Source organism: Polypterus senegalus, chromosome 1 (genome assembly GCF_016835505.1).
Source record: "Polypterus senegalus isolate Bchr_013 chromosome 1, ASM1683550v1, whole genome shotgun sequence".
Classification (NCBI taxonomy): Eukaryota; Metazoa; Chordata; class Cladistia; order Polypteriformes; family Polypteridae; genus Polypterus; species Polypterus senegalus.
Genome location: NC_053154.1, coordinates 253,824,362 through 253,849,351, shown reverse-complemented (window position 1 = coordinate 253,849,351; position 24,990 = coordinate 253,824,362). Strand labels below are relative to the sequence as shown.

The 24,990-nt window shown below is 36.6% G+C and overlaps 1 protein-coding gene across 2 annotated transcripts in view; it reads right to left on the bottom strand.

Annotated features, from left to right (window-relative positions):
* The window catches only part of tbc1d12b (TBC1 domain family, member 12b), a 97,953-nt gene that overhangs the window by 34,296 nt on the left and 38,667 nt on the right, over positions 1-24,990 (bottom strand). The window contains exons 2-3 of one of the 2 annotated variants that reach the window (XM_039772055.1): positions 24,174-24,297; positions 18,747-18,803 (exon numbers count right to left, since the gene is read on the bottom strand). In XM_039772055.1, the coding sequence (XP_039627989.1) occupies positions 18,747-18,803; positions 24,174-24,297 (181 nt within the window). The remainder of the gene's footprint in view (positions 1-18,746; positions 18,804-24,173; positions 24,298-24,990) is intronic. The other variant, XM_039772066.1, reaches the window with a different exon arrangement.

The following is a 24,990-nucleotide window of genomic DNA, read 5'->3' as shown; positions in this document are numbered from 1 at the left end:
TTACGGGCAACAAAGCCAGTATTACTGTCAGAGAAAATGACAGGCATTTTATGGAAATACAAACCAGTATCACTGCGAGGGAAAATTTAAAGACACACAATACAGTGACTCATATTACAGCCACATACAAGCCAGTACTACTGTAGGAGAAAATATTACGGACGTATCTACTAACAACATGCCACCCAAAAAAAAAGGACACGTCAAGTAGGACAAAAGACACGGACCATCAACAACAACAACAACAACATTTATTTATATAGCACATTTTCATACAAACAGTAGCTCAAAGTGCTTTACATATTAAAGAATAGAAAAATGAAAGACATAATTATAAAAAATAAATCAACATTAACATCGAATAAGAGTAAGGTTCAATGGCCAGGGGACAGAAAAAAAAAAAATCAAATCCTATATAAGCAACATCTCCTGGAAAAACGGTCAGCTCAACAAGTAAACATCAACAAAAGAAAGGCTGAAAGACAAAGAAAAATACGAGCAAATAGATTGATTCAAGAAAAAGAAACAAAGCGTCAGAAAAATGCTGAAAGAGAAAGACTCAGAAGAGCAAACCTTAGAAAAAGTTGGCATTTACTTGCCAGAACCAGTATTCAGCCACTGTCAGTTATATATTGCATTATCAAGAGTTAAAAGTTTTCCAGATGCTGTTGTCAAGGTTGTAGAAGGTCCTGAACAAGGTAAACTGTTGCCAAACTAAGACAGAATATTTACAAGAAATGTTATCTGTAATGAAATTTTATAGAAACATTTCATGAGGTAAAAAAATAGAAAATTTTTCCTACATATCTTCTTCAGATATTGTGTCTTACAGATTGTTACAAAGTTTTACACGAAGACAATATTAATTATACTTACTGTGTTGTCATATACGTTTCTATTTTATTTTTATTTTACTTTAGGCTTCTTGCAAAAATATTTTTGACAAAAAAAAAAAATTAAGACAAGAAACAGAATGAGGTCAAGGTCCCTGGCCATTTAATATAGACTGTTCCTACTAATGTTTATGCACTACTGTTCTAGCACCCATTATTGTAACGGGCTTAATGTCTAGTATTATACTAATTGTCCAAATAAGCAGCTGTGGCATGAGAAGTTAAGTCCTCACAAGAGATATTTTTCACAATCCAATCTGTAGAAACTTTGTAATACAATTTGAATGAGCCAGGATATATATATATATATATATATATATATATATATATATATATATATATATATATAGTTACTGTATATATGCACATAGATATAAACATATTAAGAAGCAGGCGTTAAAATCCCACAAGATATCATTTTCTCTTGTTAACCACAATTTACGACTTCATAGATTTCACTTTTCACATTTGCTTCTGACAAGCTAAGAACACTCCACATAGCTCATCTCTCTTGTTGGGGAAAACATCTCTGATGTCATGCACTGAGTAGATGATAATTCTGCTTTATTTCTGGATCAATAAACAGGAATTATGGGTAAATGTATTAATGTAATCATTACACTTCAATTTCATTACATTTGTGATTAAATTAGGAAGGTCTATTTGGAGACCTTAAATCATTATTATGGGGAAGCATGATAAAATTAAAATTATGCAGCCACCATCACAGTAAAGTACCATTCAGGTTGATGGATTTGACAGAGGGCTACTCTCATGAAAAACACATATGGCAATTTTTTTCTGACACTGACAAGTTTTTTTTTTTTTTTTTTTAAGAGAATTGCATACAAAAAAGGCTGCCAAAAAAGCTGATTGCTAAGTGTTTCTGAAATGTTGCATTTTTCTTTTTTAAGAAAACAAGAACATCAGCGGGAAAAAAAACAAAATCCTAGCAGTACTCTGGCAACTGTCATTTACATGCATGTTGCAATATGTTTGCAGCACAGGGACACCAGCTGAGTGCTATAACACCCACATAATATCATCATAAGGTCTTTGTGATTTGCATAGGCACCACAAGTGACAAAAAGTTTAAACACTAATAAAATAAAAAAATACATGTACAGTACATGTGACTCATAAGAGAATAGCAAGCTAAGTAAAAGAAAAGGCAAGCAGCAGGCAGGCTTGTTTTATTATTTTGGAGGTGTCCAACAGGCAGCAAAAGAGCACAGTTAATACCACAGCATTCAGAATAAAAATGCCGTCAGCACGCCTGTGGACTCACCCTAACAAGGGATTCCTCTGTGGTTTATGGGATTGACACGGTATCAAATCAGTAACAATTTGTGTACTTTCTCTTTTACAGATACAGTAATATTTTAACACAGGTGGCCTGAATATTTCTAATTACACATCACTGTTTTAGGCATTATATGTAAAACAGGCAGCCACATAAGACAGACTAATTGTAGAACACAGCATGCTGCCTCTTTAAAGTGGAGATTTTAAAAGAGTTGTAAAAATAGGAAAATCAGAATTATGAGTTATTTTCCATGTGCTTTAATGAGAAGGTCTTGGCAATAAACAACAGTAAGGGGCCTCAGATGGAAAATTATGCTTACAGGGCACCAGCAAAGAAATTAGAAACACTGCTCCACAGACACTTGTAGGATCAGGAAAATAAACTATGCTGTGAAAAGAACTAGCTCAAGTTTTGCAAAATGCGAGGAAATTAAGTGCAAAAACAGACCTGGCACTTTAAACAGCATGTCTAGAGCAACTTGATGCCAAAATTAGCCCAGGTAAAACTACCATATTTGAACATAGTTTTGTAAAAATTTGACTTGCTTGTATAGTCAGTTGTTTGACTTTAATAAAACCAATATAATCTATACTAATAAAAGGCAAAGCCCTCATTCACTCACTGACTCATCACTAATTCTCCAACTTCCCGTGTAGGTAGAAGGCTGAAATTTGGCAGGCTCATTCCTTACAGCTTACTTACAAAAGTTGGGCAGGTTTCATTTCGAAATTCTACGCCTAATGGTCATAACTGGAAGGTATTTTTCTCCATTAACTGTAATGGAGTTGAGCTGGAAAGACGTGGGGGCGGAGTTTCGTGTGACATCATCACGCCTCCCACGTAATCACGTGAACTGACTGTCAACGCAGTGCGTAGAAAACCAGGAAGACCTCCAAAAAGCGCTTAAGAAAACATGCATTATATAATTGAGAAGGCAGCGAAACAATAAGAAGCGAGCGAGTGACATATACTACCATATTCATGAGTGCTGCTACCTCGGAAAGAAAGCAAGGTGTAAACCTTAACTTTAAATTAAGTTCATAGACAGGCTACCGCTGGCGTTTCACATGCCCACAGGTAATGCGGGATACAAGTTTAATGAGAGGACGCAGGATATAAACGAGAGTTTTGATCACTTTGTAACTAAGTTAAAATTGTAGGTGAAGGGGTGTGCTTATGCAAATTCCCGAGACTGTGTTTGTGGGGGATTGACAGTTAAGGCGGGTGGGGGAGTCACGTCATCATCTCCCCTCCCATTTACCTCATTTCGCTCTGAGCTGAGCTCCTCGGCTAACGCTGTCTTCCGAAGCAACTTCGTCACACTGCCACCAAATACTCACAGAAAAATCCACAAGTTAATACACACGCTGTCTCTAGAGTTTCTCCACACTAAATCCTCCAGGCACTACTTACAAAAGGTTACATTGACAATCGTGTTACGTTATTTTTAAAATCTTTCCTTTTCTTAGCACAAGCACAGCTGAGAAGCTTGATGCATGTGCTCCATAACGCTTAAAAATAATGCATTTAATCACACTTTGCATTAGAAGCAAAGGGAGCTTTGTCAATGCATGATTTCCTGGTACACCGATTACATTGATCAGCGCATCCCGATTCATTTTACCCTCGCACCACCTTGGTTTGAGAAGAAGTATGAAAAAATATGAGATTAACACAGAAAAACAGATCACCAATTCAAGCTTTATGAATAATCGATTAAGCCATCAATAATTGTTTTGGTAAAGCCATCCTCCTTCCATTTTATAATTTTTCCGCCACTAGCCATGATTAAATGAACGGTAAAAAGTAAGAGCAAAGCGAGGTGACTTATTTAGGCAGGCATATATATGACAGCAACACTCATGACAATGTCAATCATATTACGTTATTATTAAAATGTTTCCTTTTCTTTTTCATTACTTCTTTAACACACTACTTCTCCGCTCGGCGCTGGTATTTTGTATATATATATATATATATATATATATATATATATATATATAATATATGAATTACCTCCAAAGAGCGCAAAGTGAGCACTTTTAATTTTTTTTATCCTCCCCCTGCGCTATAGCCCAAACAAGTGCAAACACGGGACCCCTTTTCTACACCATGGCAAAATAATATTAAGGCGATTCACACTTTCTTTTTGCACGTATACGATTATGAGGTCCTCAGCTCGGATTATGAAGACACGCACACGAGTGGAGGACTGACAGTGCCATCACAGCCGATTAATGGCAGGGACGTCTCACCAGTCTACACAAGACCCATCGCGACTGTCCCCAAAAGGCGATCATAACGTCAGCGAACACATCTCTCTATACTATATAAAAGAAAAAGGCAACTTTCCTTTCTTTAAACCTATTTTCCTTTTATCCCAAACCAAAGCCTTTCTCTCTTAACACTGCAGAGGACACAAAAATAATTTTCTTTAATTGCCGGTAAGGCACATTACCAGAGGCACAAATTTGAACGTTCACATAGAAAATGTAATTTCTATACCACAGCCGTCGTGTAGCGCCTTTCAAAAGGGATCTACTACCAAGAGATGATCCATATACATTTTAGCTGATGTTAGTTCTATTTACCTGTTGTGTTACACAGTCTTTAAAATGTAGTTTACCCGCAACCACTCCAGTAGTGCTCAATGTACCTGTACTTCTTAAAACGTTAATATTTTACTGTTTAATAACTTATAGACTATATTTTATTATTTTTCCCTTGCACTCAGTGACCAAAGCTATACACACACACATATAGACACATACAAAAGTTTGTTAGCTTTGGCAACAGCAGACACAGCTCAGCAGGGCTCTGTCCTTGGCCTTCTACTCTTCTGTATCTATACACCTCTCCTTGGCAATATCATTCGTAGCTATGGACTGGGTTATCATTTTTATGCAGACAATACTCAATTCTGTTTCAATGTTAAAAGTGAAACTTTATCAGTGCTTTCTCAGCTCATAACTTGCCTCAGTGAAATTAAAACCTAGATTGAACAGAATTCTTTCAGAATTGCTCTTAAAAATGTATACATTGTAACAAAATGGAACTACTGCAAATTGGCACTAAAAGTAATCTTAAGAAAATAAGCTCCTTCTCAGTTACTCTTGACTGTGATCTCATTGAACCTTCTTCAATTGCAAAGATTCTTGGGAGTCATTTTTGATTCCTGCCTTATTCCACCCACATAAACCACATTAAGAAACTTTCCTACTTTCACCTCCATAACATACCCTGTGTTCACGCATTCCTCCCCTTTTCTAACACTTAGAAACTTGTCCATGGTTTTATCACATCCCATATCGATTACTGTAACTCTATAATGGCAGGTGGCGCTTCTAATCTTATTAGTGGAATCAAAAATATGCTGAAAAAGAGCCCTTACAACCAGCAACAGTGAGCATATAACACCCATTCTGCTTCGCCTACACTGGCTCCCTGTGAATATAAAATTCTATTAATAACCCACAAAGCTTTAAATGGCCCTGCAACGGAATACACCAGTGACCTTTTCCATCGCAATCTTGTTGTGCCCCATACTAACCTGCTCTATGGGTGACAGGGCATTAAGCTGTATAGTACCTAAACTTTGGAATGACCTTCCTAAATTAATTAGATCATCTGACAACAGTCATTCTTTTAAAAAATACACTTTAAACTCATCTGTTCAGGAACTTAACCTGACACTCTGCCTCTTTCAGTCTTCCTCTGTCCAGATGCTCAGTTTTTATTTGTACGTGTGTTATACCACAAATTATGTTATTTGCTAGGCTTTCTTTTAGTATTAAATCTAGTATTTTACTCTGGTTTATTATCTTTTATTCTATTTAATGCCTTTGTATTTTCTGTATCTGTTTTAATGTTCAGTTGAGGAAACATCTATGTCCAATGTTACATTACCTGATGTTTCTTTATGAGACTCTGTAAAGCGCCTTGAGTGTGGGAAAGGTGCTATGCAGGACAAATTCCGTTATAATGAACTCCTAGGGACCTAAAAAATATTTTGTTATAACGAAAATTTCGTTGTAATGAGATTCTGTATTTGTTACTATAGTGCTTTCTTTAACTTGCACCCAGGCATCTGCAATCATTTCAATAGCTTCTTTTGTATTCATTTTAATCTCCTCCTGCCTACAAGTTATGATGACGAGAATTTTTCTCAGCATTTCCTTGCAATAAAACACTTTTCCCAAAATGCGATGGCAGCATCTGTGGAAGATTGTTTGCCTGTTGCCCGGGCAGGGCAAAAACAGGCTCATAGCGCTGCAGTGAAGTGACACAGAAGCAAATCATAAAAGATCAGGGTCGTGCTAGAAGTCCCTGTACTCAGTACTTTAGGAAAACCAACTTTGTTCAACTTGAAACAGGAACGGCACACTTATTTATTGTAGCGTGATCTGCCACTCTGCTATACACAGACACAGCAGTCAGGCTGCATCACCCATCGATATCTTTTCTGTTTGCTTTGGCGGAGAGACGCAGAATATCTTTGAGCCAGCGATAAACAGTCTTCCATAGACGTGGAGATCGGACATCGCGATGCTCTTTGGCATGTCATCCAGTTAGGGGAGGTCCCAAGAGAGTTTACAAACCTCACATTTACCTTGAATAAGTACCTCATTAATAGGAATGTTTCTTGAACGAACATCTCTGAACCATATAAAAACAGCTTTTTCGACATCTTCAAATGCAGCAGTTCACATACGTTTGCAACCTGAGATTTTTTTCTTTTTTTGCTCAGGCTTTCAAGAAAGTTGACAGCATCGATGGCGAAATTCCAAATTCACTGGCAACTTCATTTTTTTTTTGCCGCAATCGAGAGCTGCAAAAATGTAGTTTTATTTTTTTCTAATATAAACTGTTATTGTTTTTTCATGTCTACCGTTTCTATAGGAGGGTGACAATGAGTTAAATTCCAATGGATGTTTCTTAAATGTTGATGAGCAATAAGCAAAATTTATCACTGAAAACTGAAGGAAACAAAAAGGGCAAAAAAAAAAGTACGAGGAAAGTTCAAAGAAAGAAAAAAAAATTGCAATGTTTCTGTTTGGGGATCATTGTGCACAACTGAGCTGCGGCCACAGAACCAGCTGCTCTGCAGATGATTCATTCAGGCATTTCAAGGTCTTTTGGGCACTTCGTTATAATGAAAGTATCTGCTGAATGTACTTCATAATAACGAGATTTCTATATACTCGTGTCATATGGGGAAACAGTTGGGACCATAAAAACACTTCACTGTAATGAAAATTTCGTTATAAAGATATTCGTTATAACGGAATTTGACCTGTATGAATGTATTATTATTATACACCTTTAGCTCACTACAGCCAGTGATCTATTTATATACAGGTAGCTACATTAAAATTTGCCACACTTGGAGCATTATGCGGGTCCTCATGTTAGTAAAGGTGAGGTTCAGGCCTGAAAAATCATGTTCACATTCTGTAGTTTTTGGGTTTATATTAAAGAGCATTTTCATAGTCTCCAGTATATCTGTTCAGAGGCCAGACAGGTAATGGGGAGCATCTTTTTCTGTATAAGGCAAGATCTGTTTGTGATGGTATGCAGCCCTTTGATTTTGAAAGTTTAATTTTGCATTTCTTAAGGATGAACACTTGTAAAATTTGTGACAAGCATAGTTGGAACATTCATGTCATCTCATGTGATCAACAAGCTTCTGAATATTTTAGGTCATTTTCTCTGTGGTAGCAAGCCCTGTGTAAGCTGAACAATCACCTGCTGCATCAATGTACATGTTTATAAGTTGCACATGTCATGAAAGATTCCACACTGTATCAGCATTTGTAAGACAGTGCAGGCTGAATAGTAAACAGTGAAATGTCACTATGCTTTCTCATCATTTCAATCCTAAAATGAATCTGTCCTGAAAACACAGGACCACATTTTATAATTAATTTCTGGATCCTCTCTGCATAGAGCACGATGCATTCTCTGACTTGGTTGTGATGCTGTCTTCTCCCTGCTGTCATTGCTGTTTTCTGGAATATGCCCCACAATTTTGTTTCCCTCACTAAAAAAGTTCTTCCAGTATTTGAAAAGAAATTGGTTTTTTTTTGCTGAAGATATGATTCAATTTTGAATTCTTGGCATCTCTGGCCCTCTCTTGCAATACAGCTAATGCTACTGTTTCTATATTGCTTGCTTTATAGACTACTTTCACAATTTCAATATATTGCTTTCATGTGGGTGGGTTGGTGTTGGTGTGTGTGTGTGTGTGTGTGAGTGAGACAGAGTGTAGGCAAAACTGGTGAAGTGAGGTCGAGTATAATATTCTCATGAGTGGGAGATGTAAAAGTCTTCCTTGCGCTATTATGATCTGTTGTGTCATATTCAGCCCTTTGTTTATCATTTTGGTAAATACATAACCAGTGATTCATCGACATTTACCATTTAGGTTCAAAAATATTGTGCATAGAGCAAAATGAAAATACAGCACATGTCGCCGTATGTGACATGTTTGCTGTTCTGCCCTTCTAATCAGCACAGACTTGTGAAGTAGAAACCAGGCTTTAGACTGTGGTTATGGCAGTCTGGAGCGCAACGAGGTCTGTCTTTAAAGGCGATGCCAAACTTAAGACCGTACATGAATTGAGTTTTTTGTTTTTATCAAACTGTGTTTAATCAGGAAATCATTGCACAGACCAAAGTCCCGAAATATCTGGCAGTCCACCAGGTCTTTGCAAATCCGTACTTTGATTGTTTGGAATTAAAACTTGTTAGTCCCAGAAGTCTGGAATACCAATTTATCCAACCCAGCATACCCTACAATGCATAAAAGCTACTAATGACAGCTTTCATACTAGTTACATTTATGACTTCCAAAATACAGGGTGGGCCATTTATATGGATACTCCTTAATAAAATGGGAATGGTTGGTGATATTAACTTTTGTTTGTGGCACATTAGTATATGTGAGGGGGAAAACTTTTCAAGATGGGTGGTGACCATGGTGGCCATTTTGAAGTCGGCCATTTTGGATCCAACTTTTGTTTTTTCAATAGGAAGAGGGTCATGTGAGACAAACTTATTGGGAATTTCACAAGAAAAACAATGGTGTGCTTGGTTTTAACGTAACTTTATTCTTTCAGAAGTTATTTACAAGTTACTCTTTGTTCACAGCCATTGACATGTCACAGAGGTTAACACAAGAGGAGCGGATAGAAATTGTGTTGATGTCTGGTGAACGCAGTAACCGGGTCATTGCAGCAGATTTGAATGCAAGACACCCTACAAGACCACCCATCTCACATGCTACAGTTAGCAAACTGCTTGCTAAGTTTTGTGAAACTGGTTCAGTGTTGGATTTGCCAAAATGTGGACGCATGAAAACTGTCACTAATGAAGAAACATCAGTGGCTGTCCTAGCTTCATTCAGCAAGAGCCCACAGCGTAGCACTCACCGCATGTCACTGGAGAGTGGCATTAGTCGAACATCCCTTCGGCAGATATTAGCTACTCACAAATGGCACCCTTACAAACTCCAGCTACTGCAGCATCTCAACGAGGATGACCCAGATCGGCGCACTGAATTTGCAGAATGGGCAAAACAAAAATTGGAACAGTTTACGCAGAAGATTTTGTTCAGTGATGAGGCAAACGTTTATGTGAATGGTGAAGTTAACAAACAAAACCACCGCTATTGGTCTGACACTAACCCACATTGGATAGATCCCTCCAAGACTGTTGGAACAAAAAATTGATGGTATGGTGTGGTATATGGGGTACAAAGATAGTGGGGCCATTCTTCATCAATGGAAACCTCAAGGCCACTGGATATGCGAAATTGCTACATGATGATGTGTTTCCCTCTTTATGCACTGAAGCTGGCATGTTCCCTGAGTTTTTCCAGCAAGATGGTGCACCACCACATTATGGGTGTCAGGTCCAAGCATTCCTAGATGAACAGTTTCCTGGAAAGTGGATTGGTCGTCGTGGGCCAGTTGAATGGCCCCCCAGGTCTCCCGATCTGACCCCCTTAGACTTTTATCTTTGGGGTCATCTGAAGGCAATTGTCTATGCTGTGAAGATACGAGATGTGCAGCACCTGAAACTACGGATACTGGAAGCCTGTGCTAGCATTTCTCCTGGTGTTGCTATCAGTGTGTGAAGAGTGGGAGAAGAGGGTTGCATTGACAATCCAACACAATGGGCAGCACATTGAACACATTTTATAAGTGGTCAGAAACTTGTAAATAACTCATGAAAGAATAAAGTTACGTTAAAACCAAGCACACCATTGTTTTTTTTGTGAAATTCCCAATAAGTTTGATGTGTCACATGACCCTCTTCCTATTGAAAAACAAAAGTTGGATCCAAAATGGCTGACTTCAAAATGGCCACCACCCATCTTGAAAAGTTTTCCCCCCTCACATATACTAATGTGCCACAAACAGGAAGTTAATATCACCAACCATTCCCATTTTATTAAGGTGTATCCATATAAATAGCCCACCCTGTGTGTGTGTGTGTATATATATATATATATATATATAATTAATATATATATATATATATATATATATATATATATATATATATATAATATATATATATATAATTAATATAATTAATATATATATATATATATATATATTAATATATATATATATATATATATATATATTAATATATATATATTAATCTATACTAATAAAAGGCAAAGCCCTCACTCACTCACTCACTCATCACTAATTCTCCAACTTCCCGTGTGGGTGGAAGGCTGAAATTTGGCAGGTTGATTCCTTACAGCTTCCTTACAAAAGTTGGGCAGGTTTTATATCGAAATTCTACGCGTAATGGTCATAACTGAAAGCAGTTTTTCTCCATTTACTGTAATGGAGATGAGCTTCAACGCCGTGGGGGCGGAGTTTCGTGTGACATCATCACGCCTCCCACGTAATCACGCAGTACATAGAAAACCAGGAAGACCTCAAAAAAGCGCTCAAGAAAACATGCATTATATAATTGAGAAGGCAGCGAAACAATAAGAAGCGAGTTCTGCTACTTGAAACAAAGCACGCGATGTAAACCTACACTTTAAATTAAGTTCATAGACAGGCTGCCGCTGGCGTTTGTAATTTAGTGCCTGCCCATATAAGGCCGTCCGTCAGCGGCAATCCAATAGCAAACTGCCACGGGTAAATATTCACGGGTGAAGGACTGTGCTTATGGAGAGGAAGATGAGATGGTCAGGGTGGTGTTTGACACAAACTCAGCGAAACTGCGAGAGAAAGTTTTAAGTGCCAGGACTAAGGTAACATTAAATACAGCCATGGACATAGCGAGATGGCACCAGCACAGCTGGGAACCTTCGATGCATGTACACCGAGCGGCTCACGTGAACTGGCGCAGTGCACAGATAAAAGCAACAGTTCCAAAGAGCTGAACAAAACCGAATTACACAATTGAAAAGGCAGCAAAAATATGAAGCGTCTGATAAGCATATTCATAAATCCAGCTACTGCGGAAACAAAGCACACGGTGGAAAAAGTCAATGTCCGCTAAAGGAAGACAGTGTAAAAAACCCGTGCATGTAGTGTGTCAGGTCTCAGATAAAGAAGAAGACGAGCTGTTTATTGATGCAGTAAGAAACGAATCGATGAATGAAACCTGTCATCTTTACAGCGATTGACAAACACGGAATGTAACTTGAACACAACACATCCTACAAATACGAACCTGATTGAAAGAAATAATGATAATCAAATCCTTGATGACAGCAACACTCAGTAACACTCACAAAACAAATACTGTATATTGACAGTCATGTTACGTTATTTTTAAAATGTTCCCTTTTCTTTTCTACCTTTTTAACACACTACTTCTCGCTGCGATGCGGGTATATATATATATATATATATATATATATATATATATATCCCGCTCTACATACTCGAATAATGGATACTTTATTAGCCATCAATGATTGTTTTGGTAAAGCCATACTCAGTGTATTCATTAGATGAGCGGTAAAAAGTAAGAGCGAGGAGGATGACTCATTGAGGCATGCAGGCTGTAGTGCGTGTCAACTCTATCTGAATTGCGATCACATTTGAAAAAACATATCTTTTCAAGTTCTATTTAGTCCATATGTGTCAAACTCAAGGGCGCGGGCCACATCCGGCCGGTGTAATTATATCCGGCCCGAGATCATTTTATATACTGTATTATTGTTATTAAAGCCGGGTATATGAAGCGCTGGTAACACAATAAACTACAGATCCCATAATGCAGCGCTTCAGCTGCCTTGCATCAGGGTAACCTGAATGCAATTCAGAAGATACAGAAAACAGCATAATTAAATAAGAATCTGACACTTCAGCGGACGTTTTAACCCGTGCACAATCACAAAGTGATTTCAAGTGAAGCTGCTTTTATGGGAGACACAAATGCACCAGTTCACCTTGCCCCACTTTCCCTGTTGCCAAGTACTGTTAAACCAAGTCGTCACTACGGTGTTCCCAAATCGCACTTTGCTGATAAACTGGCGCACTGCGCACTGAGTTTGCACGGCGCTTTGGTGACTTTGATGAACAAAAAGTCCGTCTACATGCGGCTCGAACCTTGTGCATGTTTGGTAGCACATATCTGTGTGAGAAGCTCTTCTCAGTGATAAAGACTAACAAAACAGCACACAGGAGTCGCCTCACTGATGAGCACCTGCAATCCATCCTGAGAATCTCCACAACACAGAACCTCACACAAACAGAAACGAACTTGTGGCCAAAAAGATGCCAGGCGTCCAGCTCTAAAATGACATATGAGCAAAGACAACTGAATGATTTGATTTGTTATTGCGTAAGAGCGGGAGTCATCCGTTTTAACAAACAGCGTATTGCACTGATACGAAATAGCTGTGTGTGTATATATGTAGATATGTATGTATATGTATATATATGTTTATATATGTGTGTGTGTGTATATATGTATATATATATATATATTTGTGTGTATATATGTGTGTATGTATGTATATATGTGTATATGTATAGATATATATATATATGTTTATGTGTGTGTGTAAATATACAGTATATATATATATATATATATATATATATATATATATGACAACAACACTCATCACTCACAACAGTGACAAAACAATTACATTGACAATCAGGTTACGTTATTTTAAAAATGTTTCCTTTTCTTTTCATTGCTTCTTTAACACACTACTTCTCCTCTGCGCCTTGGTATTTTACTAGTTATATATATATATATATATATATATATATATATATATATATATATATTAATAAAAGGCAAAGCCCTCATGACTCATCACTAATTCTCCAACTTCCCGTGTAGGTAGAAGGCTAAAATTTGGCAGGCTCATTCCTTACAGCTTACTTACAAAAGTTGGGCAGGTTTCATTTCGAAATTCTACGCCTAATGGTCATAACTGGAAGGTATTTTTCTCCATTAACTTGTAATAGAGTTGAGCTGGAAAGACGTGGGGGGGGCGGAGTTTTGTGGGACATCATCACGCCTCCCACGTAATCACGTGAACTGACTGTCAACGCAGTGCGTAGAAAAGTCTACATGAGTCACAGGTGCATCTGGACTGTGCAAAGACGACAACGACTCAAGTGACGAGTTGGAGGTGGCCACATGAGCAGGCTGTGAAGGCGCGATGGTGGTCCGCCAGTTTTCAGTCACGGACGATTGTGTGTTGGTTCGTTCCGTGCATTGTTACAATGTTGCTTTTCTTGCTGATTTATTACATTTCCGATTTTTCAAATGTTAATTTTCTCCCTGTGCTTAAAAATCATTAAAAAACCGGCCTGATTATGCGGTGTATGATACGCCGCGGGTTGGCTAGTACTACATAAAAGGACAAACAGGCATTCCTTAAAGTTAAAAATTTCAGGGCTATTTTAGCATTGGGTCAGCTATAGGTTTAGTTTCAAGCAGAAAATTAAAAATTAAGTATTAATAAAAGCAAACTTACTTTGAACATTAAACCGTTGAACTTTTCACCATTTTGAATGTAATTAGAGAATATCCCAAAACTCTATATCACAATGTAAAACCAAGTCCTCTACACATTTTTACAAAAGAATATCATTTATAACAAATTTTACATGTCCAAAATTTAATTTAATAAAGTTTTAGTCTTTTATACAGTAATACAATTAGCTTTAATAATAGCATACATTAAAACTAATGCTCCGAAAAGCTTCTACCCATGGCTTACCGTAATAACAACAAAGAAAGAACACTTTTTTTTTTTTTTTAAATCAGTGTAAAAAAAATACTTCTCCCACTGCAAAGTCACGTTCAGCCATTTTATTTAGCAGATAAAATGTAAAATCAACCTTTATAATTAAGTTGATTTTTTTCTGAAAAAAAGAGAACTCTTGCATTAGGAAGTCATGACATCAGGAAAATTGGCAACAGTAAGGCATAATAGCTCCATGAACTTTGTGAACCTTGCAAGTTTCTACATCCTAGGTATCCTCCAGGTACTCCAGTTTTCTCCCACATGCTAAAAATATACATTTTATGTAATTAGGCAAAAATGAACCAGTGCATAAAACATCTTACTAATGGTGTGTGTCTGGGCAGATTACTGCTTATAAAAATAAAAAAATAATAAATATAATGCATACAACTGAATGCACCAATAGAATGTGATCAGTGGTCAGGCTAACCACTATATCACCATGTTACAATTTTTTAAATTATTAATTTATCAGACTTACAAATGCAGTAATTTCCAATACATATTGCTCAATATCTAAAGACGTTTCAGCATGTTGACTTCAGCACATTAAGCCTATTACATCACATAAACTGTATAATCAAGCAGAACCTTTTTTGTACTGTATCCTTGCTTTTGCAGAGCTGTTCTACCAAGTTTCTGTACTCTGCATCCATATATTACACAAATGCATTGCAAGATTAAACTTTAATTAAATTTCATAATATATATTTCATTACAAGAACTCTATAGATAATTTAGGATATAAATAAAAACAGAACATCCTAGAGAGCTTCAAAATAAATTAAATAAATTTTTAAATAACAGATGCTGTTTTTTAATCTGGAAAACACTCCAAAGCAAAGGTTTAGCTGCATGGTTGATGCTGATGTGTTTTAAACAATACATACAATGCCCTCCATAATATTTGGGATGAAGACAAATTTTTCCTTGATTTAGTCCTCTGCTCCACAGGTTAAAATTACAAATCAAACAATTCAGATATGATTAATGTGCACGTTGCACATGCAAGGCCTGCTTGAAGTCTGCGATTCATAAACATCACCTGGTGCTGGGTATATACTCTAGTGATGAGGTGCCAAACCTCTGATGGAGCCATCTTCAGCTCCTGCTTGTTTTCTCTTCAGCATATGGAAGGCAAGCTTAATAGGATTTATATCGGGTGTCTGGCTTTGCCATTTGAAAAATTTTCAACCTTTTACTTTTGAGAAACTCCTCTGTTGCATTAGCAGTATGTTTGAGATCATTATCTGTTGTAGTTTGACATGCCATATGATAGGTTTGGAGGGATTTACTCGAACTTTAGTAGAAAAGATGTTTCCTCAGAATTCATTGTGCGACTGCCATCAGCAGTTACAAAATCAATGAAGAGAAGTGTGCCACTACCTGTGGCAAGCCATACATTCCCAAGCGATAACATTCCTATCACCATGTTTAAAAGATGAAGTGGAATACTTTCTTTCTTGGGCAGTGTTTTTGTCTATACACTTTGCTCTTGCCATCACTATGACACAGGTTAATCTTTCTCTTGCCCTGTCCACAAGACCATACAGAATTTGAAGTACTTTTTCACAAACTGTGATCTGGCAATCTTGATTTTGGAGCTAACTAATGGCTTGCATCTTGCAGTTTGGTGTCTGATTTCTGTTTATGTACTCTTCTGCAGATAGTAATCTCTGAAACGTATACATCTCTTTCCTGAAGACTGTTTCTGATCTGTCGGACTGGCGTTTGGTTTGTTTTCTTTACCATAGTGAGGATTCTTCTGTTATCTGCAGTCTTCCTTGGCCTACCAGTCCCTTTGCAATCACTGAGATCACCGAGGTGCTCACTACTCTTAATGATATTCCTGACAGTTAATTTAAGTACAGTAGAGTCTCGCTTATCCGACAAATGGGCCGGCTGATGTCGGATAAGTGAAAATGTTGGATAATGGCAGGTGTTAAGAAAAAACCTATTAAACGTCAAACTATGTTATAATTTCACACATTACGAACCTAATAATCATGTTTTACAACATAACTGAATAAATTAACTGAAAAAATGAACTTAGTTACAGAATTGTCTGATGTTAAATATAGTATGTACTGTACTTAAAAAGTTCAGTCCTGTGATGATTTAAAGACATTTTTGATCACAGTCTGCTTTCCTGACGAGTGCCGTTTCTTCACTGTAAAGTCTCACCATCTTTGCAGCATCATTATGTTGATTCCTGTAGCTTCTTCTTGTTGCTCAATGTAATTAATTGCAGTTTCTAACCTTAACTCCGTCACTAATATAGTCAACATCCGTTCAAGTGTATACTGTTTACTACAGCATTGTGACTGTGTGTGTGTGTGTGTGTGTGTGTGTGTGTTTGTGGTGTGACGTGCGAGTCCCCGTCTTGCACCCGAAAACTCAAAGCTGAGTCACAGTACTTTTAGCAACACCAACTTTATTAAGCTTGAAACAGCAACAGCGTGGTTATTTAATGTAGCGGGATCTTTCATTCTCCTATACACAGATACAGCAGTCAGGCAGGGTTGGGGGTAAAGTAATACTGAGGCCAGCGCATTTATAATGTTCCTTGTTCCTTGTATCACCCATCAACGGCAGGAGCTTATAGCATGTCTGCGATCTTTTCGGATTGGCTTTTACATCAAACTGCTACAGAGCTGGCTGCCTGCGATTGCTTTGGGACGCTCTTCCGCGAGTCGTGTCGTCCCGTTGGGTGGAATCCCACAAGAGTTTAGAAACTCACTCACACCAGCCATGATTCTTTTCAAAAGGTAAAGTGCAGGTTAATTTGCTTTATGTATTTTTACTTTATATTTTATATTAATCATTTTTATATGAATAGTTTTGGGTTGTGGAACGAATCATCTGAGTTTCCATTATTTCTTATGGGGAAAATCGCATTGATATACTTTACCGAGTGCTTTGGACTGCAAGCACATTTCCAGAACGAATTATGCTCACAAACCGAGGTTCCACTGTAATTAGCTGCGGCACAGTCGGGAGCAACAAAAAATAGACTACGCTCATGCTCGCAACTTGCAGTTCTTGTTGCCGATTGATGCGTTTTTTTTTGTTTTTTTTGCGGTGGGACGTCGGATAATACAGAATGTTGGATAAGCGAAGGTAGGATAAGCGAGACTCTACTGCAATCCAAAGGTTTTACTGAGGTCTCTATTGGCTTTATTGTTGTTTTTCCGCCTTATAAGAGCTTATTTGAATATCACTGGCATAGCTGTAGTCCTTATGTTGAACAAGGGCAACTACAAACTCCAAAGGGTAGAAGCAAGCCTAGGTATCTTATACCAGAACTAATAAAGCAATGAAACACACCTAAATAATCACAAAAACCTGCAACACCAATTGTCCCAAACATTATTGTGCCATGAAATGGGGAACATGTATAAAAGCTTTTGTAATTTCTACATGGTGTGACCAAAATATATGCAAATACCCTTAAATTAAAGTCTGCAATGTGCACTTTAATCACATATGAATTACTTTTTAAGATTTGTAAACTGTGGAGCACAGGAATAAATCAAGGAAGAATGTGTCTTTGTCCCAAAAATTATAGAGGGCATCATATTCAGTTTGTTATCCAAAGTTAAAGCTGATGCACAGACAAAGGATTAATTTTACATATGCAAGCGAGCCAAAGGTAGCAGTGTAATGTCAAAGCATTTTTATTTTGCAGTTGAGAAAAATAAAAGCATATTGGGCACTAACATATCACAATGAATGTGTGCCATGCAGTGGGACTATGTACTATCTACTGACAGTGCACAAACTTAAATGAAAAAACAAGTTATGGAAAGTAATAAAATGAAGTTTTTTGGTTTTTTTTTTTAATATATAATTTTTTTTATATAAAACATGACCAGTATTTACCTGTTCATTAACCAAATAAACTTGTATTTACATTATACATTATATAATCATTAACAGCATGGACTATTACAACGTGCTTTACAGAATAAAAAAATAAAAACTATTTTCAAGTACTTGTCAATGAGTTTGCTTCTCCTTTCCAAATGGACCAACCTTATGGTGGTATCTAACAAGATTATTAATGCCAAATGGGAGAAACACATAATGTAGCTAAATCAGATGTTATAAGTAGGGAAAATCATTTTTATGACAGTAGATAACACCATTTCATATTAGTTTCATGATGCTTTTTTCATGCCACTATGAAAATGTAAGGTGCAAACTTGTAGTGAGCTATGGAAATGAGTGTTTTGCAGCTTCATGCATAAGCAGAAGGATGACTGAAATATAGATTGATTAAATTTCATACCACTGTGCTTAACAGATTTGGTGTTGATACAGATGTAAGATTGCCAGGATTAGTGTCCTGATAAGAGAAAAAAAAAAGATATATATTCTAAAGCAATGATCCATAAAGTCAATTATAAAATGACAAATGCTTTAGATTTCATGTTCCTATTTGTACAAAAAAGTTTAATTTTACAAATAACCCAAACAATGACATTTAACCAATAATACACCTAGTAACTTATACTTACTCAGTTAATTTCCAAGCATATTTACATTACAACTTGAATGGAACATCCTTGGCACCAATAAGTGCTGTTCAAAGTAAGTCAAACAGGGACTACCATATTACTGAAAGTTCTAACTAAAACAGATTTAGCCAAAACAAAAACGGAACATAAACAAAAAAATCCATATGTCATAATTTCCAAACAATTAAGAATTAATAAACTTGCTCCCCTTAAATAACCATGGAGTTCAATATTTAAGCAACACAGAAAGTCAATTTTAATAATTATCTGAAAAAAACACTAAGATTAGTAATAACTTTCTAAATTCTTCTGGTTAATTAGTAAAATATGGGCCAAGTAGTTAACAATACCCAACATAATTACAGATTACAGTATGTCTCTTTGCATTTATAGCATACACATTAGGATAGAAGTCGTCAACAATACTATGGGGTAAAACCTACAAAATGCACTATTACTTAATAATACATTTATTAAACAAACAAAGAAATGAAAGGCTGCCTAAACTTCCAAAGCATTTAATTTCATTCAGTGATTGAGGATTTAAAAGTCCATTTTTATTTAAGCAGGTCATGTCTGATTCTGATGCTAGTCATAACTTGACTGAAATTTTCTTATGTTTTGATAAGCTAAATTCGTAGGTTGATAAAACCCAAAGACATCATAAATATGTATAACTGTAGAAAAATTCTCATTTAAATGAGGATTTAAAATGTGGTTACCACAGATTTGTTTAAAACTGTCTACAGTATACTCCTGTATACTAATACCATAGATGGATATCCTCAAAATTTCACCACAATTTACACATATAGCACATATCCAGAATACTTCATAAACAAGTAATACTTCCATCACCTTAATAAATATTAAAGAAAACAACCTAATGCACTGAGTATCTTACCTTTCATGGTCATAGCATTTTTTCTAAATTCTCAGGTAGTCCAGTTTTTCTATTTGACTAGATGAATGTACCCCACAACCATACACAAAAGACTATTCAAGGAACAAAATGTTTTTGTAACAGTAGCTTAAAAAGTCCCTCTCTTGTAATGCTGGGACTCAAAGTTAAAAATCAGTAACTTCTGTTGAAGCATTTGAAATGTAGTAATGTTTCTATATAGCAATAACACAGCTTCAATTAACACTAACTTTATTGCAGAATATGCAGTACAAATTTTAAATTCTGTCCTATTTGCATGTTCCTTTTTGATTGTAATTACCAAGCAAGATCAGACTTTTAAGTGTACAATTTGAACTATGCTGCTTTTGGAATGATAGTGCCACTTTGTCGCAACTGAGAATATGTTTTATTCCTTCTGGCCAAATTTACTTTGTGAAATGTTCAAAAGATGAATGTTGTATTAAAAATTAAGAAATCACAAAAACCCTTAGCAATAACTACACAACTAATCAGTGTTCACAAACTAACACTAAATAAAAAAAGATTAGATACATGAAAGACTTCCATTATAATAGAGTTAAAAACAAGAAATGGATTTGACACAGTCAGGACAGCAAAACGATCATAATATTCAGTGCAAAATAACTGCAAGAAAATATTATTTTTAGTACCAACAAATGAAATTAGCAAAGTAGAATAATCATACTCATTTGGTGAAATTAATGCCATCTTAAACCTTGAGTTACAGAGAAGAAGACTTTGACATTGTTTAATTTCATCATCAGAGGCACATTCCCTTCCTTTAATAAAAACTCAACTGGCTAGACTGTTTTCATGCATCAAAGATTTTAACTGACTAATATGTTTTTAAAGCTTTTAATTGGAAAATGATATCTAAAACAAAACGAAACTGAAATTAAAAATGATTGTGTCACTTTGGGATGATCAGTAAAGCTCTTGATAGGTTTTATGAATTAAGGTACTAATTATTAACTACTGTCACAATTAAGCAGACTTTAGTTTACTTCTGTATTAGTTGTACTGTATTCTTATGTAATTTCTAAGAAACATGGTGATAGCATTCTTTGGTAAATGGAAGATTTTTTTTTAACTGTTTCTAAAGGCTAATAACTTACAAACAAGAATGTGAATAACTAATTCAGAGTAATGTCTTTCAATGCAATAAATAAACAGTTGCTAAAATAAGTAGATAATAATAATAATTCTTTGCATTTATATAGCGCTTTTCTCACTACTCAAAGCGCTCAGCAATTGCAGGTTAAGGGCCTTACTGAAAGGCCCAACAGAGCAAAGTCCCTATTGGCATTTACGGGATTCGAAGCGGCAACCTTCCGATTGCCAGTGCAGATCCCCAGTCTCAGAGCCACCACTCCGCCCAATTTTTACAACTAAAGAAAAACTGTTCAATAAAGCCAAGATTTTAAAAATCTGAATGACAAAACTGCATGGGTTAAACTTCCTTTGAAAAATCTGTTGTTTCAAGTAATATTAATAATTATTTGGGCAATAGTTACATGGTGAAATGTAAACAACTCTTAAGTCTGTGTTCCTTTATTTCTGGTGTTTAAGGCCCTCCTTTTACAGTTGCACGCATTCAGTCATCTTCTATCTTGGTTTTATTTATTATTTCATTAATGTATGTTTAGGTTATTTGCTGAACACCAAATAAAACAGTTGTCTGCCTAATTCACAAAACAAAAGTAAAAGTGGTTCATACATTGAAATGTATCTAATTCCCCACATTGGCAGATGACTTAAGTAAACATTAGAGGAATCACTGGCTAACAAAAATGTAATGGCAAACCACAGGAATGAGGTGCCTGCTAAATCATTTAAGGAGGAAACCACCAGATCAGGTGATTACAATAAGTGCTGAAGTGCACTTTGCACTGGGAATGACATCGCTGAGCAATAAAGATAGCAGTAACAAATAAATTAAATGTTTTTTTATCAGGCATGTGATCGACATGCACAAGCCACAGGAGGGTAATGGGCTTGAGATATGACAAGAAAAGATTATAAATGACCAATATTTTTATTTGCACAGTACCTTAAAGCAAACAACCCAGCCACAGGGGATGCTCAAACCAGTGTGTTTCTTTGCGCTGGTCCCAAGCCCAGATAAATGAGGAGGGTTACGTGCATGTGGTGTAAAATTTTGCCAGATCGATATGTGGACAACAATACAGATTTCCACACCAGATCAGTTGAGGCTCGGGTTAACAACGGTCGCCACCACCACTGTTAGCCAACAGGGTGCTGGTAGAAGTGGGCTACTGTTGGCAGAAAAAGAAAAGGGAAGATGTGTCCAGAGTCAGGGGGAGAAGAGGAAAGTAAAAAGAGTGTAAGTGAAGATAGGAACTTAGAATGTTGGCGGTATGACTGGTAAGGGGAGAGAGTAAGCTGACATGATGGTAGAAGGAAAGTTAATATATTGTGCATGCAAGAGACCAGATGGAAGGGGACTAAGGCCAAGTGCATTGAAGACAGGTTCAAACTGTTCTACCATGGTGTGGATGGGAGACTACCCTGAAGGAATAGCATGTCAAGAATGTTTTGGATGTGAAAAGAGTGTTAGACAAAGTGATGATTATAAAGCTAGAAATTAAAGGTGTGACGATGAGTGCTGTTTAGTGCATATGCCCTGCAAGTTGGGTGTGCGATTGATGAAAAAGAAGATTTCTGGAGTGAATTAGATGAAGTGGTGGAGAGCAGACCCAAGGGGGAGAGAGCGGCGATTGGAGCAGATTTCAACTGAGATTTTGGGGAAGTAAACAGAGGAGATGAGGAGGTAATAGATAGGTATGGTGTCAAGGAGAGGAACGCAGAAGGTCAGATAGTAGTGGATTTTGCGAAAAGGATGGATCATAGATGTGGTGAATACTTATTTTAAAAGGAGGTAGGAACACAGGGTGACGTACAAGAGTGGAGGAAGAAGCACACAGGTAGATTAGAAACTATGCAGTAAGACTGGTTTGAAGGAGATTGGAGATGGCAAAGTAGTCTCAGGGGAAAGGACAGTTAGGCAGCATAGGCTGTTGGTCTGTAGGAAGACATAGGATTTCAAGAGGGGGAGGAGAGTGAGGGCAGAACCAAGGATCAAATGGTGAAAGCTGAAAAAGGAAGACTGTAAGGTTGTGTTCAAGGAGTTAGGTAAGACAGACACTGGGTGCAGTGAAGAGTTATCAGATAGGTGGGATTACATCAGGGATTATCTTGGAACCCTTTCTTATTTGCAATGGTGATGGACAGGCTGACATACGAGATAAGATAGGAGAAACCATGGACTATGATCCTACAGGCATTGTGATCTGTAGCAAGAGAGCAATAGAGTGCTATAGAGAGGAGAGGAATGAAGGTCAGTAGGAACAAGACAGAATACATGTGTGTGAATGAAAGAAGTGGTGACGATGCAGGGAGTAGATTTTCCAAAGGTAGGCGAGTTTAAATACTTGGGATAAACAGTACAGAGTAATGGGGAATGTGGATGATAGATTAAGAAAAGGGTGCAGGCATGTTGAAATGGCTGGAGAAGATTGTCAGGAGTTATTTGTGAAATTAGTATATTAGAAGGTCCGCCCAGGGTGGATAGTCGGGAGACTAAGTCAGAGAGGCGAGATTGTGTTGGTTTAGACATGTGCAAAGGAGAGATGCTTGGGTATATTGGGAGAAGGATGCTAAGGATAGACCTACCAGGCAAGAGGAAAAGAGAAAGGCCTAAGAGAAGGTTTGTGTATGTGGTGAGAGAAGACATGAAGGTAGTGGGTGTAACAGAGCAAGATGCAGAGGGCAGGAACATATGGAAGAAGATCATAAGAAAATATTGCATAAAAATGACCTGGCAATACAATGGAACAACGTGGTTAGGTGCCAACAGCAAGAACCAGAGTAAAAAACACCACAACAAGTCAAATATTTTGGTATTATTAGGGATTCTGTGTATTTGTGTGAAAGAAATTGATAGTAACTGACAGAGTATTGAACCTTATTAAATAGCCTGGCATCATTTTCTGCTGGTTTTCTAAACTAAGAAAAAACATTCAGTGGATGATCTTTAGAAAGGCATAAACATCCTACAGCATCATAAGTCTCCGCAGGAAGTGTCAAACCTAAAGCAGGAAGAGTGTGCAGCTTCTTTAACAGTATGATTATTCTAATTGCTTTAAACACATTCCCTGAACAGAAAACTAAACTGGTAAATAAAACACAATTAGACAAGATAAATAACATACTAAAGTTCAATGATAAGTAGCCTAAATCTTGCAACACCAACCTGCTGAATAGTTTTTGGGTCTTTTGGAGGGGTTTCTCTCAAAGGCACTTTTCCAAATAATTTCCAGCCAGGTACACTCTGGGATGGTGGTTTTAAGTCTTTTATCTTCCTGGAAAATAGATTCCTGAAATAAATAATTATATTTTAGCAAAGTCAGAATTAGTTTACTCCAAAGTTAATTAAAACATATATTGAGATCAGATTGAATTTTCTTGATTTACATGAGAAATATTTTTTTAAGAAGGATTAATATTCATTTAAGAAACAGAAAAAACAGTGATATTCTTATCCGTAGACAGTACAAAAGCATCATTATCAGAGTTAATAAAAATTTTATAGTCCTGTTATGATAAAGAGAAAGTTGGGATGTTGGAAAAGAATGTACCAAAAGCAATGCACTTACTGTAGTCAAATAAAAGCACCAGTGGGTTAAACAGACACTAGAAGATTATAATGCATTGCTTTTAGTTAATAGGTCAGTATGCTCACACACACAAACAGCAAACAATATAGCAAAATTGTGTCATAAATCTAGAAAGCAAGGAAATTATACAATAAAAAGATAATCCATATTTATAAATACACATTAAAAATTACAAATGTCTGGCAGATACACAAAATCCCCCAAAAAACAAAAACTACCTGTATAAATGTAGTAAAAGTGTATTTTAACAGAAAACCGCTTTAGTGCAGTTAATGATTTAAAATAATTAAAACATGCTAAGTGCATGCACATTTAAACAGTGTTTAATTGCCAATATAAATTGATTGTATGAGAATATATATTTTGTATTGTTACAGAATGGTGAAAACATTT